This window comes from Penaeus chinensis, chromosome 38 (assembly GCF_019202785.1).
Source record: "Penaeus chinensis breed Huanghai No. 1 chromosome 38, ASM1920278v2, whole genome shotgun sequence".
Lineage (NCBI taxonomy): Eukaryota > Metazoa > Arthropoda > Malacostraca > Decapoda > Penaeidae > Penaeus > Penaeus chinensis.
This window is the reverse complement of record NC_061856.1, coordinates 21,877,039-21,895,489: the sequence shown is the minus strand read 5'-3', so window position 1 is coordinate 21,895,489 and position 18,451 is coordinate 21,877,039. Positions and strand designations below refer to the sequence as shown.

General features: G+C 35.4%; 3 protein-coding genes across 3 annotated transcripts in view; all 3 read right to left on the bottom strand.

The window, feature by feature from the left end:
* Nucleotides 1-994: 994 nt before the first annotated feature.
* LOC125046234 (hemocyanin subunit-like) lies at nt 995-4,167 on the bottom strand. The gene is made up of 3 exons (XM_047643995.1): nt 4,083-4,167; nt 1,740-3,260; nt 995-1,539 (listed from the first exon to the last, which is right to left on the bottom strand). Exons 1-3 carry the CDS (start codon nt 4,159-4,161, stop codon nt 1,106-1,108), a joined length of 2,034 nt encoding a protein of 677 aa, XP_047499951.1. The 5' UTR covers nt 4,162-4,167; the 3' UTR covers nt 995-1,105.
* A 4,603-nt stretch (nt 4,168-8,770) lies between these two features.
* Nucleotides 8,771-11,788, bottom strand: LOC125046036 (hemocyanin subunit-like). Its single transcript, XM_047643635.1, has 3 exons — nt 11,704-11,788; nt 9,521-11,041; nt 8,771-9,320 (listed from the first exon to the last, which is right to left on the bottom strand). Exons 1-3 carry the CDS (start codon nt 11,780-11,782, stop codon nt 8,887-8,889), a joined length of 2,034 nt encoding a protein of 677 aa, XP_047499591.1. The 5' UTR covers nt 11,783-11,788; the 3' UTR covers nt 8,771-8,886.
* Nucleotides 8,771-18,451, bottom strand: part of LOC125046035 (hemocyanin subunit-like) — a 16,510-nt gene continuing 6,829 nt past the window's right edge. The window contains exon 4 of the mRNA XM_047643633.1: nt 8,771-8,860. The gene's annotated coding sequence lies outside the window, so the exon portion shown is untranslated. The remainder of the gene's footprint in view (nt 8,861-18,451) is intronic.

Below are 18,451 nucleotides of genomic sequence, written 5' to 3'. Positions count from 1 at the left end.
GAATCATCCAGTTGTCTGATTCGGACACGGAGCTCCCTCGACACGACAAGACGGTAATTCTTATGCAACTTCCACTTTTCATATGATAAGAGTTTTTTTTTTTCTGAATCTGAGAAATACATTTGGAAATATCCATGAAGAGTTGTGTTTATATAAGTTGCAGAGTAGTCAGGTACTTTATTCATTTACTAGCATTAAGGTCTCATTACTTTCCTTATTGCATTGAGCATAATTTTAGAAATTCTGTTTAATCACATTTTATGTGAAATTTGCATAAAGAAACTGTTATATATATATATTTATATATAAATCGCATATAAATGTGTGTGTATATATATATATATATATATATATATATATATATATATATATATATAAACTGCATACATATGTTATATTCATATATATATATTATATATCTCACACACACACAGACACACACACACACACACACATATATATACATATATATGTATATATTTACATGTGTTATATATTATATATAGTATATACAAAAACATATAAATATATATGTATATATTTACATGTGTTATATATTATATATAGTATATACAAATACATATACATATATATAAAGAAACGTATATGTGTGTGTGTGTGTCTCTGTATATATATATGTATATATATATATGCATACATACATACATATATATATACATATATACATATAACACGCTATATATATAATATATATATGTATATGTGTGTGTGTGCATAAATAAATATGTCAATATATAAAATGAATATATATACATAAATATAAACAAATATACACATATATACATATATATAAAACAGGCTTTATAAAAATATTTGTTTTATATATATATACATATATATATATATAACAGGATATAAATATGTATTAAATATATATAACAGGATATAAATATGTATTAAATATATATATGTATATATATATATAACTTCTTGTATTAGCGGTAGATATTCATGTAGACATAAGAAACAAACGTTTTCATTGCAATAATTTTATTTATGTATCTTTTGCAAAAAGGTAATGCCAGGATACACTACTCCTACTCCTCATTAAAGAAAAAATCACTGCCATCAACAGTAGTGCTTCTTAATTATGGTGAATGTGTTCTCCGTGATTGAAGACCTTAACCTTGATGTGACCAAAGTTGGGAAGATCTTCGAATACACGTTCATCAGGAACCTTGCGATCCAGAGGGTAGCCATGTGGGCGATTGTCTGGGTACTTGCCATTGGCACCGTAGTGATTGAATCCATTATTTTCATGGAGGCCATCTACTGCTGCGTCGGCTGCGCCATCAGTCACGGCTACAACAAGGTCGAATTCCAGACCCTGTTCATTACCCTTGGGGAGAAGGAATCGGTTAGGAATGCCAGTTGCACTCTCGAATTCCTCAAGTCCAGAGTCTCCACCTCCCAAGGCCTCTTTGGTCTTCTCGAAGAGAGTTTCGAAACTTGGTACATCAGGGACTGTTACTGATGATTCTGATGACTTACGAACGATGTGGTTGGTGCCAGGGTTCACTGCAAGAATAACGGTATGACATATGAGAAAACCATAGTCGACTATACATTCAAGTCTCCTGAAATAAATGCATAAACATTTGATTTTTGAATTACTGTATTAGCAACCATTATAGATGAAGTGAAATACATTTTGAATTATATTTCACTGATATATAAGCATCGATGAGGCAACTTACAAAGCCTAGAAAAATACTTACATTTGACCCAGAATTTATCTAACTCAATAGCATTCCAGCGACCCTCATCGAAAGTGTATTCAATTCCATTGTTGTCACGGTGAGGCCAGGCGAAAATACGGATGGTTGCTAAGGCTTCGCCACCGTTGTTATCGATGTCAATGTTAAAGGCAAAGTCTTTGTGATTCAGGCGAGGCATATACGTAGAGATTGCTACATCTGCAACTTCTTCAGTGTCATCAACGGCGTTGATAAGACTGTATTCGAAGTCTTCAAAGAAGGTCTCTAGTTGGCCATCAATGGACACCTTGTTTACAGTTACCGCGTTGAATTTCAGTTCTTCTTCAGTGTAAGGTGGGAGGCTGTCCTTATGTTCCTTGAAGATGTTATCCATGTACTTATGTAACCTGAAAAAGCTGGGATCACGTGTGGCAGTTTCGAAGTGTTCTAGGACACCGGGAGGTAAAGCATATTTTCCATGAGGATCAGCCTGTCGACCGAGAACAATATGGGCAGTGTTATGCAATGCCCCGTAGTACTGGACATTAGGGCTGTACATAGATGATTCTATAACGTCTCCAAGCACGTCAATACCACGCTCATTCATGATGTCAATGTGATTGCCTTGCCTGTCAACAATGTAACCATGGGCAATAGCATCACGAATTCTGCTCTCAACAATAAGTAAGTCGCGAATTCTGGCAACACCGTCCACATCCTCGAATTCTACATTATCTGGACGAGAGGGGAACTGACCGCCATACTTGTAAGTAGTGTGGGGAGCAAAACCTTGTACAATGGGCTTACCCCAGTGGAGTTCACTAACGGGATCCAAGTAATTGGAAAGTCGTTCGGCATCGAAGCGAACAGTAAGCTGATGATGTACCCAGAAGAAGTTCTCTCCTTTGCGATCCAGATGATGGCTGTATTCATCTTGCCACCAGAATGGGAATTCCATATGCCATGTAACGTGGTGAGTGTTCATTCCAATGTCCTCTCCGAAATAGGCTACTCTTTGTTCAGGGTTCTTCTTTGTTCCAGTAAAGGAAGACTGGAATTTTCCAGGGGTCTGTGTCTGCTTGGCACGATAAGCTGCTTCAATGACTTCACTGTTGGTGAAGAGATGAGGTGTGACTTCATAGAGTGGAGGAAGTACGACATGTTCAGCCAGAGATGAGTGGATGACCGCAGCATACAAGGCATAGACAAACTCTCCCTCATTCATACGCTGGCGGAAGAAGGCAGCATTGCTGACAAATGTATCCCAGTCCTTGCAGTGAATGAGAACATCGAAGAGCATAAGTGCTTCATGACGCTGTCTTGGGTTGAAGAGAGAGAACCAATGTTTCTGCTCGAGAAGCCTATGATCCTTATAGTCTCTCATGAGTGTCTGTACAGCTGCACCATCATCACTGTAGTGGGATAAATCGGCCTCCGGGTCAAAGGATTCACCTTTAGATTTCAGATCGGAATCACGGATATCCCCGTAGATCTTATGAAGCAGGAAGTTGACGTCATGCTGCTTTTGGGCATCAGACACACCTAGAAGAGTGTGATTATTATTATTATTTAAGTACATTGAGATATAAAAAGAAAAATAGGTATACCACGCAGAAATGTGTATACAGTATAAAGGTGAAATGAAACAACTATGATAATATAAGACGTAATGTGCATTCTAAGTCAGAATTGTCTCTATAAGGCAGTAAAACAAAACTAGGTCTCCATATATTATGAGTATGTTTAATTTCATGAAAACACAAACACACCTATATATATATATGTATATATGTGTGTGTGTTACATATTTATGTATATACATATACATATATATATATATATATATTCTTACGTATATAAAATATGATGTATGTTTATACACACACATATGTATATGTGTGGGTGTAGGTGCATTCATATATGTGTTTGTGTATATATATATCTATGTATATATATACATATATATATATATATATATATATATATATATATATGTAGATAGATATAAAGAGAGATGAATATATATAAATATATGTGTGGCCAAATATGAATATGTAAACATTACCACAGTACAAACGAAAACCAAAATGGATTATTGATCCATTCTGCATGTGTATATGTATACGCACACCTCATTATATATATATTATGTATGTGTGTGTGTGTGCGTGTGTAAATATTTACATATGAATATATATATATACATATATGTACATGTGTATATATGTATATGTATAACTTTACATATTTGTATATATACATACATATATATACACATACACGCGCGAGCGCGCGCGCGCACAAAACATCCAGATATACATGCAGAGCTATATACTTAAACGTAAGTCTGCAGAAAAGGCTTACCTCCATCATCCGCCTGGAAGCCAAAGCCCGGCCAAGCGGCAGCGGCTGCGACGAGAGCAAACAAGAGCAGGACCTTCATGTTGACGGTGCCTGTCCTCGCACTGCACTCGCTTTTATACAGCCCTTAGCGGCCGAAGGTCATTTGATGATAACGCTGCAACTCGTCTCTAAATCTTATACTTCTTAACAAGCGTTGATAAAGTTAGTGAAGTATTTATTTTCTCTTTACCTTCTCTTTTAAATACTTAAACATATAATTCACCAATACACGTACAAACACACACAAGCACATATGTGTGTGTGTGTATGTGTGTGTACGTGTATAGTAATTTATTTATTTACATGCACTGTTTATATCGTGATTTCTTCATAGACGTATACACAAACAAGCACTCATGTATATGTTTGTAAGTTTCCACGTATATGTGTCTATGTGTATACGCACAGTCGTGTATATATGTGTGTGTGTGTGTGTGTGTGTGTGTTTGTGTGTGTGTGCGTGCGCGTGTGTACATATATACTTGCATATATCTATATATACATATATATGTACATATATACATACATATATTTGTATATATGTATATATATGTATATACATATACATATATATATATTATATATATATATATATATATATATATATATATATATATATAATATGTGTGTGACGTCATTACATCATTTTATCTTGTGTAGGTACCTTAAGTACATCAGAGTTGATTATGAAGGTTTATAAAGTGATCAAGCGACTTCGCAGACATAATCAACAAGGTTATTATAATCTAAAATGGCAGTTTTGTCAATTGTACCATCCCGTGCTATAATTAGTCGGTAACTGGTTGTTTTGTCTATTAACCAGAAATAGAATTTTATTTTTTTTTATTTTTTTTATAATTCATGATTGATTTCCTACTTCTTACATCTAGCACTCGTGTCAGATGTAAGAAGTAGAAAATCAATCCTACCTGTTCCTCTCAGAAAGTTTTTTTTCAGATCTAATTGGTTTTCATTGGTTACTATATTTTGGATCTCACAATATCAAGTTAGCATCATTCCTTAAAATGTTATGCTATCTCACATTTGGTTTCTTTTGGTCAACAGGATTCCTCCTTGTTCTGGACGATTTTACAGGGATAAAAACCCTCAACTGGGTTGAAAAATATTATAATGTAATTATCCCTATCACTATCATTTCCATTATTGTCATCTTAATTATTAACATTATTAATGGTATTATCATCATAATCTCATTATCATTGATACTACCATCGCTAATATTAAAATTATCATTATTTTTTATTATTACTACTACTACAACTATAATTTGTTCATTATTATCATTATTATTCCCCTTACTATTATCCTTACCATTATCTTTATATCATATAATATATCATGTCAATATTATTTTTTTATTATAGTAATACTATTATCATTACATTATATTATCACTATTACTGTAGTATTACTGCTGCTTTTATTATCATTATTGTTATTATTGTTATTATCATTATTATCATTATTATTGTCGTCCTTATTATCATCGTCCTTTTTAATACCATTATTATTATAGATATTATCATCTTCATTATCATCATCATCATCATTATTATCATGTTATCACCATCATTGTTATTAGCATCATTATTATTGTCATCATTATTATTACCATCATTATTATTAGCATCATTATCACCATCATCATTAATATCATCATCATCATCATTTTTATTATCATTATCATTATTTTTGCAGAGATATCCCAGGATTCTGACCCATTCTCTGTATACACAGGAATGTAAATAGATATTATGGTTGAGGAGATTGGGGTTCAGTGAAAAACTATAAACCTTTAACCAATTATTTTAGAGATTTGCTAGAGTTAGATATAAAATGCATCGAAAATAAATGAAAAAAAATAAAATCAGTTCCAGAATTCCCTTCGTTCATGCACTTCACGGTCATGTCACCGTGTTCACTTCACTTTTCTTATTTACTATTTTCTGCTTTCTGAAGTTACATCTGAGTAAGATTCTGTTGCACACGTTCAATGATATCGAGTACATGTTCTGCAAAGTCCAGCCACTGTCTCTGGCTATAAGCGCACCACATTTACGGAAGGATATCACAACTTTTAAAAGTTATTCAACATTGATATATTGCCATCATTAACCAAATTATGTTTCACATTTTTAGGAATTCCGTGATGCGCTAAGTCTACATTATATTAATGAATGAATAAAATAACCAAACAATGAAACTGATACGTAATAAGCAGTTTATCGATGGCAGGAAATATACAACTACTGCTACCGTCTATGACCTTTTTCAAACACCATCAGTTCAGCTATCCACAGCTACTTCCTTCAAAGCACCTTGTCACTTTTCACACAACCAATCACAAGCATGTCGTCTATGCTTAAGGCTGTGGTTGTGTACCTGACAGTTATCATTATTATAACTGTTCTCATTATTAATATTATTATTACTATTATTCCCACTCTAAGCACGACTTCTACCGATTCCCATTCAGCAATCACAACCAAGCGTATTGTTCACCAAGCTATATGACCTAAGTGAACAAACTATAATTGCACATTCTTTCTTACTGCTCCTTTTATTTCATAACCGGAGTGGCAGAAATTTAAGTCAACACATGTACACAAACACGCACACACACACACACATACACATAAATGTGTGTGCTTATGTATATGTGTGTGTGGGTGTGTGTGTGCATATATATATATATATATATATATATATATGTCTGTGTGTGTGAGTGTTTGAGTATTTGTGTGTTTCTGTACAATTTTATTTATATATTCTTGCAAAAGGTAGTGCAAAGATACATTTTCTTATGACAAAAAAGAAAAAGTTATAATTCATAATTTTCTCAGTATTATAAAATGGTTGTAACCTCAATAAAGCCCCCTCCACCCCGCACACACACATTTTTTAATCACTGTCATTAACAGTAGTGCTTCTTAATTATTGCGAAAGTGTTTTCTGTGATTGAAGACCTTAACCTTGATGTAACCAAAAATTTTCGAATACACGTTCATCGGGAACCTTGCTTTCCAGATGGTAGCCATGTGGGCGATTGTCTGGGTACTTGCCATTGGCACTGTCGTGATTGAATCCATTATTTTCATGGAGGCCATCCACTGCTGCGTCGGCTGCGCCATCAGTCACGACTACAACATGGTCGAATTCCAGACACACACATACACATATACGTATATATTTACATATAATACATATTATCTATAGTATATATATGTATATATTTACATGTATTATATTTATATATAGTATATATATGTATGTAATTATATATCATATATAGTATATATTTACATATATTATATATTATATATAGTATATATATTTATATATTTATATGTATTATATATTATATATAGTATATATATGTATATATTTACATATATCATATATTATATATAGTATATATATATATGTATATTTTTACAAGTATTATGTATTATATATAGTATATATATGTATATTTTTACAAGTATTATATATTATATATAGTATATATATATGTATATATTTACATGTATTATATATTATTTATGGTATATATACAAGCACATATTTCCATGTTTTATATATTATATATAGTATATATATGTATATATTTACATGTATTATATATTATAGTATATATATTATACATACATACATACATATATATATATATATATATATATAAACAAACACATATGTGTGTGTGTGTTTGTTTACTTCTCTGTATATATGTGCATGAATACTTATATATAAGAGGCTATATATATATGTGTGTGTATATATACATACATATATATATATATATATATTTCTATAAGATGCTATATATGTATACATATGTATCTATGTATGTAAATATATATGCACACACACACACATATATATATATATATATATATATACTTATATATATATATTCATATAAGAGGCTATATATGTATATATATATATATATATATATATATATATATATATATATATATATGTATATATGTGTGTAAATATATATACACATATATATATTTTTTTTTTATATATATACATATATATATAGGATATAGATATATATAAATATATATAAACTTATAACAAGCTATTTATATATTCAATCATATATATATGTATATATATATATAACAGGATACATATATATTTATTTATATATATTTACATGTATATACATATATATACATATATATATATATATATTACAGGATATATATATATATATATATATATATATATATATATATATAACAAGCTATATATATATTCATATATATATAATGATATATATGTTTATAAATATATATGTATATACATATATATATATATATATGAATATATATAACAGGCTATATACATATTCATATATTTTTACATACATATACATATATATGAGTATATATATATACATATATAAAACCGGCAACAAGTGCGTGGACCAGGGGGAAGGCACTATTCATAACTTCTCATAGCTGTAATAGCGGTAGATATTCATGTAAACAGTGCTTAATTGACTATATATTATATAACAAAGATAATGCGAACATTTTCATTGCAACAATTTTATTTGTGTATTTTTTTTTTTTTTTTTTTTTTTTTTGGCAAAAGGTAATGCATAAATACACTTTTTTCTGATATATATTTTTTTTATTTGGCACTGAATATGTTGGTGATGGTTGAAACTTCAATTCAGGCCCTACTCCACTTTTTAAAAAATCACTGTCATTAACAGTAGTGCTTCTTAATTGTGGTGAATGTGTTCCCCGTGATTGAAGACCTTAACCTTGATGTGACCAAAGTTGGGAAGATCTTCGAATACGCGTTCATCAGGAACCTTGCGATCCAGAGGGTAGCCATGTGGGCGATTGTCAGGGTACTTGCCATTGGCACCGTAGTGATTGAATCCATTATTTTCATGGAGGCCATCCACTGCTGCGTCGGCTGCGCCATCAGTCACGGCTACAACAAGGTCGAATTCCAGACCCTGTTCATTACCCTTGGGGAGAAGGAATCGGTTAGGGATGCCAGTTGCACTCTCGAATTCCTCAAGTCCAGAGTCTGCACCTCCCAAGGCTTCTTTGGTCTTCTCGAAGAGAGTTTCGAAACTTGGTACATCAGGGACTGTTACTGATGATTCTGATGACTTACGAACGATGTGGTTGGTGCCAGGGTTCACTGCAAGAATAACGGTATGACATATGAGAAAACCATAGTCGACTATACATTCAAGTCTCCTGAAATAAATGCATAAACATTTGATTTTTGAATTACTGTATTAGCAACCATTATAGATGAAGTGAAATACATTTTGAATTATATTTCACTGATATATAAGCATCGATGAGGCAACTTACAAAGCCTAGAAAAATACTTACATTTGACCCAGAATTTATCTAACTCAATAGCATTCCAGCGACCCTCATCGAAAGTGTATTCAATTCCATTGTTGTCACGGTGAGGCCAGGCGAAAATACGGATGGTTGCTAAGGCTTCGCCACCGTTGTTATCGATGTCAATGTTAAAGGCAAAGTCTTTGTGATTCAGGCGAGGCATATACGTAGAGATTGCTACATCTGCAACTTCTTCAGTGTCATCAACGGCGTTGATAAGACTGTATTCGAAGTCTTCAAAGAAGGTCTCTAGTTGGCCATCAATGGACACCTTGTTTACAGTTACCGCGCTGAATTTTAGTTCTTCTTCAGTGTAAGGTGGGAGGCTGTCCTTATGTTCCTTGAAGATGTTATCCATGTACTTATGTAACCTGAAAAAGCTGGGATCACGTGTGGCAGTTTCGAAGTGTTCTAGGACACCGGGAGGTAAAGCATATTTTCCATGAGGATCAGCCTGTCGACCGAGAACAATATGGGCAGTGTTATGCAATGCCCCGTAGTACTGGACATTAGGGCTGTACATAGATGATTCTATAACGTCTCCAAGCACGTCAATACCACGCTCATTCATGATGTCAATGTGATTGCCTTGCCTGTCAACAATGTAACCATGGGCAATAGCATCACGAATTCTGCTCTCAACAATAAGTAAGTCGCGAATTCTGGCAACACCGTCCACATCCTCGAATTCTACATTATCTGGACGAGAGGGGAACTGACCGCCATACTTGTAAGTAGTGTGGGGAGCAAAACCTTGTACAATGGGCTTACCCCAGTGGAGTTCACTAACGGGATCCAAGTAATTGGAAAGTCGTTCGGCATCGAAGCGAACAGTAAGCTGATGATGTACCCAGAAGAAGTTCTCTCCTTTGCGATCCAGATGATGGCTGTATTCATCTTGCCACCAGAATGGGAATTCCATATGCCATGTAACGTGGTGAGTGTTCATTCCAATGTCCTCTCCGAAATAGGCTACTCTTTGTTCAGGGTTCTTCTTTGTTCCAGTAAAGGAAGACTGGAATTTTCCAGGGGTCTGTGTCTGCTTGGCACGATAAGCTGCTTCAATGACTTCACTGTTGGTGAAGAGATGAGGTGTGACTTCATAGAGTGGAGGAAGTACGACATGTTCAGCCAGAGATGAGTGGATGACCGCAGCATACAAGGCATAGACAAACTCTCCCTCATTCATACGCTGGCGGAAGAAGGCAGCATTGCTGACAAATGTATCCCAGTCCTTGCAGTGAATGAGAACATCGAAGAGCATAAGTGCTTCATGACGCTGTCTTGGGTTGAAGAGAGAGAACCAATGTTTCTGCTCGAGAAGCCTATGATCCTTATAGTCTCTCATGAGTGTCTGTACAGCTGCACCATCATCACTGTAGTGGGATAAATCGGCCTCCGGGTCAAAGGATTCACCTTTAGATTTCAGATCGGAATCACGGATATCCCCGTAGATCTTATGAAGCAGGAAGTTGACGTCATGCTGCTTTTGGGCATCAGACACACCTAGAAGAGTGTGATTATTATTATTATTTAAGTAAATTGAGAAATAAAAAGAAAAATTGGTATACTACGCAGAAATGTGTCTAAGTATAAAGGTGAAATGAAACAACTATGATAATATAAGACGTAATGTGAATTCTAAGTCAGAATTGTCTCTATGAGGCAGTAAAACAAAAATGGGTCTCCATATATTATGTTTAATTTCATGAAAACACAAACACACCTATATATATGTATAAGTGTGTATGTGCATTTATATATATGTTTGTGTGTATATATATCAATGTATATATATGTAGATAGATATAAAGAGAGATGAATATATATACATATATGTGTGGCCAAATATGAATATGTAAACATTACCACAGTACAAACGAAAACCAAAATGGATTATTGATCCATTCTGCATGTGTATATGTATACGCACACCTCATAATATATATATTATGTATGTGTGTGTGTGTGCGTGTGTAAATATTTACATATGAATATATATATATACATATATGTACATGTGTATATATGTATATGTATAACTTTACATATTTGTATATATACATACATATATATACACATACACGCGCGAGCGCGCGCGCGCACAAAACATCCAGATATACATGCAGAGCTATATACTTAAACGTAAGTCTGCAGAAAAGGCTTACCTCCATCATCCGCCTGGAAGCCAAAGCCCGGCCAAGCGGCAGCGGCTGCGACGAGAGCAAACAAGAGCAGGACCTTCATGTTGACGGTGCCTGTCCTCGCACTGCACTCGCTTTTATACAGCCCTTAGCGGCCGAAGGTCATTTGATGATAACGCTGCAACTCGTCTCTAAATCTTATACTTCTTAACAAGCGTTGATAAAGTTAGTGAAGTATTTATTTTCTCTTTACCTTCTCTTTTAAATACTTAAACATATAATTCACCAATACACGTACAAACACACACAAGCACATATGTGTGTGTGTGTATGTGTGTACGTGTATAGTAATTTATTTATTTACATGCACTGTTTATATCGTGATTTCTTCATAGACGTATACACAAACAAGCACTCATGTATATGTTTGTAAGTTTCCACGTATATGTGTCTATGTGTATACGCACAGTCGTGTATATATATGTGTGTGTGTGTGTGTGTGTGTGTGTGTGTGTGTGTGTGTGTGTGTGTGTGTGTGTGTGTTCATATATACTTGCATATATCTATATATATACATATATATACGTATATATATATATATACATATATATACGTGTATATATACATATATATATATATATATATATATATATATATATATATATATATATATATATATAATATGTGTGTGACGTCATTGCATCATTTCATCTTGTGTGGGTACCTCAAGTACATCAGAGTTGATTATGAAGGTTTATAAAGTGATCAAGCGACTTCGCAGACATAATCAACAAGGTTATTATAATCTAAAATGGCAGTTTTGTCAATTGTACCATCCCGTGCTATAATTATTCGGCAACTGGTTGTTTTATCTATTCCGTACAGAAATTGAATTTCCTTTTTTTTTTTTTTTTTATTATTCATGAATGATTTCCTACTTCGTACATCTAGCACTTGTGCCAGATGTAAGAAGTAGGAAATCAATCCTACCTGTTCCTCTCAGAAAGTTATTATTTTTTTTCAGATCTAATTGGTTTTCATTGGTTACTATATTTTGGATCTCACAATATCAAGTTAGCATCATTCCTTAAAATGTTATGCTATCTCACATTTGGTTTCTTTTATAACTGAGAAAATAGAGCCGAGCGCGGCTAGGCTTTCTCCAGAGTGAGAAGACATGACAGGCGACTAAAACAAAAAAATACTACTAATAACTGTAGTAATAATAGGAGTGATAGCAGTGTTAGCAGGAGTATCCATGGTATAACTACATGGTTCTAAGACTAACTGCTGGTAAATACATTGAATAAATGTTTTGTGAATTCAAACGTTGATCTATAACACGAGATAGGGAGAATTATCATTATAGGTGATATTCTAAATTAAAACATTTCATGAATCTATCTTCGGGCAACTAGTCCAAGAACACCTATCGATTCTTAAATAGTGATCATAATCATATAAAAAAAAAGTAATATTAATAACGGTTATGATAATCTTAATGATAATGATGAGGAGAATGATATTGATCATAAAAACATAAAAATTAAGTTAATGTAATTATCCCTATCACTATCATTTCTAACATTATCATCTTCATTATCAACATCATTATTAGTTTTATTATCATCACCATTCTCATTTTCATTATTAATGATATCATCGCTATTATCTAAATTATCATTAATTTTTATTACTACTACTACAATTATTTTCATCATTATTATCATTATTATTACCATCTTATCCTTATCATTATCTCTATATCATATATCATATCATATCAATATTATCTTTATATTATACGATTAGTATTATCATTATAATATATTTTATTTTTTTACTGTAGTGTTACTGTTGCTTTGATTATTATTGTTGTTGTCATTATCGGTATTGTCATCATTACCATTATCATTATCGTCCTTTTTTTTATCATCCTTATTTGCATAGATATTATCATCTTTATTATCATTATTATTATCATTTTCATCCTTATTATTATCGTGATTATTACCATCATTGTTATTAACATCATTATTGTTGTCATCATTATATCATTATCATCATTATCACCATCATAATTTGTATTCTCATTATCATCGGTTCTAAGCCTAGTAACACCAAAACAGGAGGTCAACAGGATTCCTCCTGTGTTCTGGACGATTTTACAAGGATAAACCCCTCACCTGGGTTGTCTTTATACCCAAAGTGTGTGTGTTGTGTGTGCGGGTGTATAGTCAACAAATTGTGTTGGATGCTATGGTCAGGGCAGCTAGAAAAGCAGTGTATAGTAAAAGTTATGAATACTGAGTGTGGTGCCAAAGTAACAGGGTGCTGTACGGACGACCCTGGTGAGTATGTGTGTGACAGCACTTGACCTGGCGCTCGCACCCTCCCCACGCCCGACCGCAGGGAATTAATCACCGTAGAGGCGGACAACCACCTCACTGTCCCATCATGGAGGTGGAGGGGGACATGATCGGTGCCCCCGCATTGCCAACTACCTCCCTAGGGGAAGAATTGAGGTGTGGATTCGCCTGTCGACCCCGATGTGGGCGACGAAGGATTCCAACTCGTTCAGTTAAGGAGGGAGACAGTGAAGACCACATCGTTGTTCATCAGCAACATGACCGAGAAAGCAACCGGGGAAAAAAAACAAAAACAACGCGTACCCATCGCCCCCCGGGACAGGTACATAGACTGGCCTTTCCGGAGGACATGTGTACTGAATGAGGGAGGTCAACCAGCTACCGCCCCACTAGACATGGTGCAGGGGAAATGGACATCGTCGCGCTACGTCTATGTACGACGGGAACAACAAAACTACGTGGCCCTGATGGCTAATGGCACTCTCGCGGGGATTTCTCTCCAGAGCAAAGATGACTAATAGCTCTAAAGCAAAATATACGGGGAATACCTGGTTACCATGTTTCCAAAGAAGGCCGCCATAGAGGATGCACTGTATCTTCCGGGTGTTTTTAAATCTTGGAGGATTTAAGAGGACGGACAGCCTTTAAATAGGATCATCATTGTATGGAACATAGATCAGCCGCCACCTAAAGAGTACAAAGTCTTTGGAAGATACATACAGCCGAGCTCCATTCGACCACGGAGCTCAGAGGTTTTGGCCTGCTACAAGTGCCAGGGTTACGGCCACGTAGCTAAATATTGCAGGGAAGAAAAAGCCTGTGCTGTCTGTACAGAAGCTCGTCAGGCAAAGGACTGCCCTGCAAGAAACAATGATAAGGACGACAACGAAGGCACCGTCAACATCGTGAAGAGGTGCGGTAAGTGCGGATCGCAAGGTGTGACGGCCAGGTACAGTAACTGCTTCCCACAACCGACACGCCCCCCCCCCCCCCCCCCCATGGTGAAATAAACAAAGAATTGGTTTGAGGAAATAAGAAACATCAGGCAAGAGCTTGCTGAATTGAGAAAAATGGTTATGGAAATAAGTGATCGGGTAGTAAACAGGGAAAAGATGCTGTCTAATGATGTTAATAATGTTGAAAATACGAATGAGGCCCTTGATGTTGTTATTACGCAAGAAACCATCAAGGAATCATCTGAAAACGGTGACAGTGACAGTGAAAATTACTCCGACGAAGATATGCAGGAAACGGAAGAATTGTGGGACATCACTCAGAAAATATCAGGTACGGATTATACGTCTAATATCAATATGAGGAAAGCGCGCAGAATCGGTGTAAATAAACAAGATGCAACACAGATGTAATGCTGTACAAGAAATATACAGACTAAAGGCCTTCACCAAGCACAAATTTGACCAATCAGCTAATCATAGGGAGTGATGGGGGACAAGAAAACAAGTACTTTTCTTTCATGGAATATACGTGGTGTCAACCGTAAAATTAATGACTTGCTTTACTATATTCATAGCAATTATGTTGACGTTATCTGTTTACAAGAGCCTTTCACGTCAATCACTAAAATAAAAACCGCCCCTAGAATTAGAGCATACCACTCCTATACGAACACAGGAATGACAGGCCTATTGACTTATGTCAGTGACACCATACTGCATAAGCTGGTGCAGAAGTCTGATGACAATAATGTGCAATATCAGCGTTTACATATTCGAACAGCCTCTGTTTATCTCTCTGTACAATGTATATGCAAGGTGTAGAAAGTTTCAAACTGATTCATTGCCCAACTTTCAGAATCATGGCACAATATGCATGGGATATTTTAATGCTAGAAATTATATATGTGGAGACAATCAATGCAATGAAATTGGCGAAGAGTTCCGAAATTGTTTAGCAATAGATCTATGACCGTATTTGATACAGACAGGGAAACGTGGTGGGCAGCAGGATAGATTATGTAATTGGAAGGGATCCTCTGTATGGAAATATCAGAAATATGCTTGAAACAGAGCTAATCAGTGCCCACTTTGCAATAATGATGGGTTGATAATAGTCAATCCAAAAACAAATAAGCTTAAAATTTCTAATCCTCCTTACCTTGAGCACCACTTTAAATCACGTATTTATGACTGGTATAACGATTACATATAACGAGTGTTCATAAATTCTCCATGGACATGAAGAAAATGGTCACTGATTACTACAACACCTGGGCCTGTCCAAAGAAAACCTTCAAGAAAAGCAACTCACAATGCTCCAAACAACCTAAGTGGGTCGGTGACCCTACACTATAAAGCGATTTCAAGAGCTTTTTGATATCTACAAGCACGACAATACCCGTGACAACCTTATTCAGTTTCTTCAGGCTAACAAAAATCTACGGGAAATAAAAAACACTAATTTCAGATATGAACAGATTCTACAAAGCATTAACAATAACACCTCAATGCCTGAGGTCTGGAAAAAAAAATCGACTCTCAGGCAAACCAACTAACACCCCACATTTCCATAGCCCCCTTGCACAGATATGCTCCTTAGTCAATGGGCTGGAGCGTTCTGATACCGACCTTTCAGGCTTTGCTGAGATTGCTGAGTTGGAACTGAACAATGCACTGATCGAAGGAAAAGCGTCGCCCCAAGTGAGGATGGAATTACCTATAGTGTCCTCCGCCTTATACCTCAGGTATCTGGTAATCCCCTTTTACACCTGTACAAGTTAAGTTTGTCACAAGGTATTGATAAATATTGACTGATAAATACCGTCCAATTTCAATAACCTCATGAGTATGCAAAGTTCTAGAAAGGATAATTTTGAACAGGCTCAGGTACAGGTTACAAGGTAAATTATCTCAGACTCAAGCTCAAATCCAGGAAAGCACACTGTTTTTCTTGACCTTAAGTCAGCTTTTGACATTGCAAACAGAGAAACTATCCTAGAACAATTAGTAAGCTTTGGCATCCGAGGTAAATTATTGAGCTGGATTAGAATGTATCTTTCGAACAGATCTGCAAGTGTCTTGTTCAGGGGAGTGAGAAGTTCCACATCAAAATCTTTTGATCTTTGGACACCACAGGGAGGAGTTTTCGGCCCTATCCTGTTCAATGTTCTCGTGCACGAGCTGGTGGCAGATATTCCACTTGGGGATGTGCCAGAGCATCATCACAAGTGAGGATGCAAATAATTATCGACAATCTCCCAGTAAGGGCTCATGAGTGTGGATAGTCATCTCCCCTGAGAAAACAATGGCTCTCAACCCATGTACCATACCCCTACCCACTTTACGCATAGGTGACCAGGAGCGTGACATGTGTCATAAGTATAAATATCTCGGGGTGAACGTAAGTATGTAGACCTGATCCTTTCCCTGAAGAAGAGGCTCTGGGAGAGATTGAAATCGTTGAAAGTTCTTGTCGGAAGAGAACATGACACCAATGTTAAGCTCGCTAGATTGTTTTACTTGGCTTTTATAAGGTCACTTTTAGACTACCATGCACTGCACTCGTTGCAGTATAAGGAATCAGAAATAAATAGCTTGGAGGGAGTGCAAAATGAAGCTATGAGGATTATCCTCGGCGCCCCGAGAACCGCAAGGAAGTGAACATGAGGTCAGAACTAAACCTACCATCCATTTCTGATATAATAATATTTATTTCCACCATATTTGGGGTCAGAGCTCTGGGGGAACCCTTGTATCTTTCAGATTTCCAAAAACAACTGCAACATAAAAAAATCATGCAAGCAGACATGACTTATCACACACGCGCGCCCTCCGATACACAAAATCTCCATGAACATTACAAAGCTCAGTGTCCAAATTAGTAAAATACCAAAGGGTTGATCCATTCCACCATGGAAAAATATCAAAATTGATCGTGAACCTTACATGTCTACAACATAAAAGTATACATAATTGCGTGTTAAAACAAATTGCGTTAGCAAGACATAATCTATGGGCGATGATGTATACGAGTGTTACGTTGACGGATCTGTACAGTTGGTTGTGCTTGTGCTGCATACAAAACCGGCTTACTACAACATCAAGTTAATATGAGAGTGCAAAATTGGGTCAGCACTACACAAACGGAGTTGGCAGGTATACTCCTTGCAACGGAATTCTTAATGTCTCGGGGCTCTGGAGTAGTTTTCTGTAGCGCTCTTCGGATACTAAATTCTTTCAAAGCAGGTGGCGATGAGGAAATTATGAGTTTTGTAAAGCGTAACGTAACTTATGTAATAGAGCCCAATTTCAACATTCAATGGATGGATTCCATCTCATGTTAGCATGCTCAAGCACGACCACGTAGACATATTGGCGAAAGATGCCTGTAGCAAAGATACTGTGAACATAGATCTTGTTTCTTCCTAGGGTTACACATATATTGAA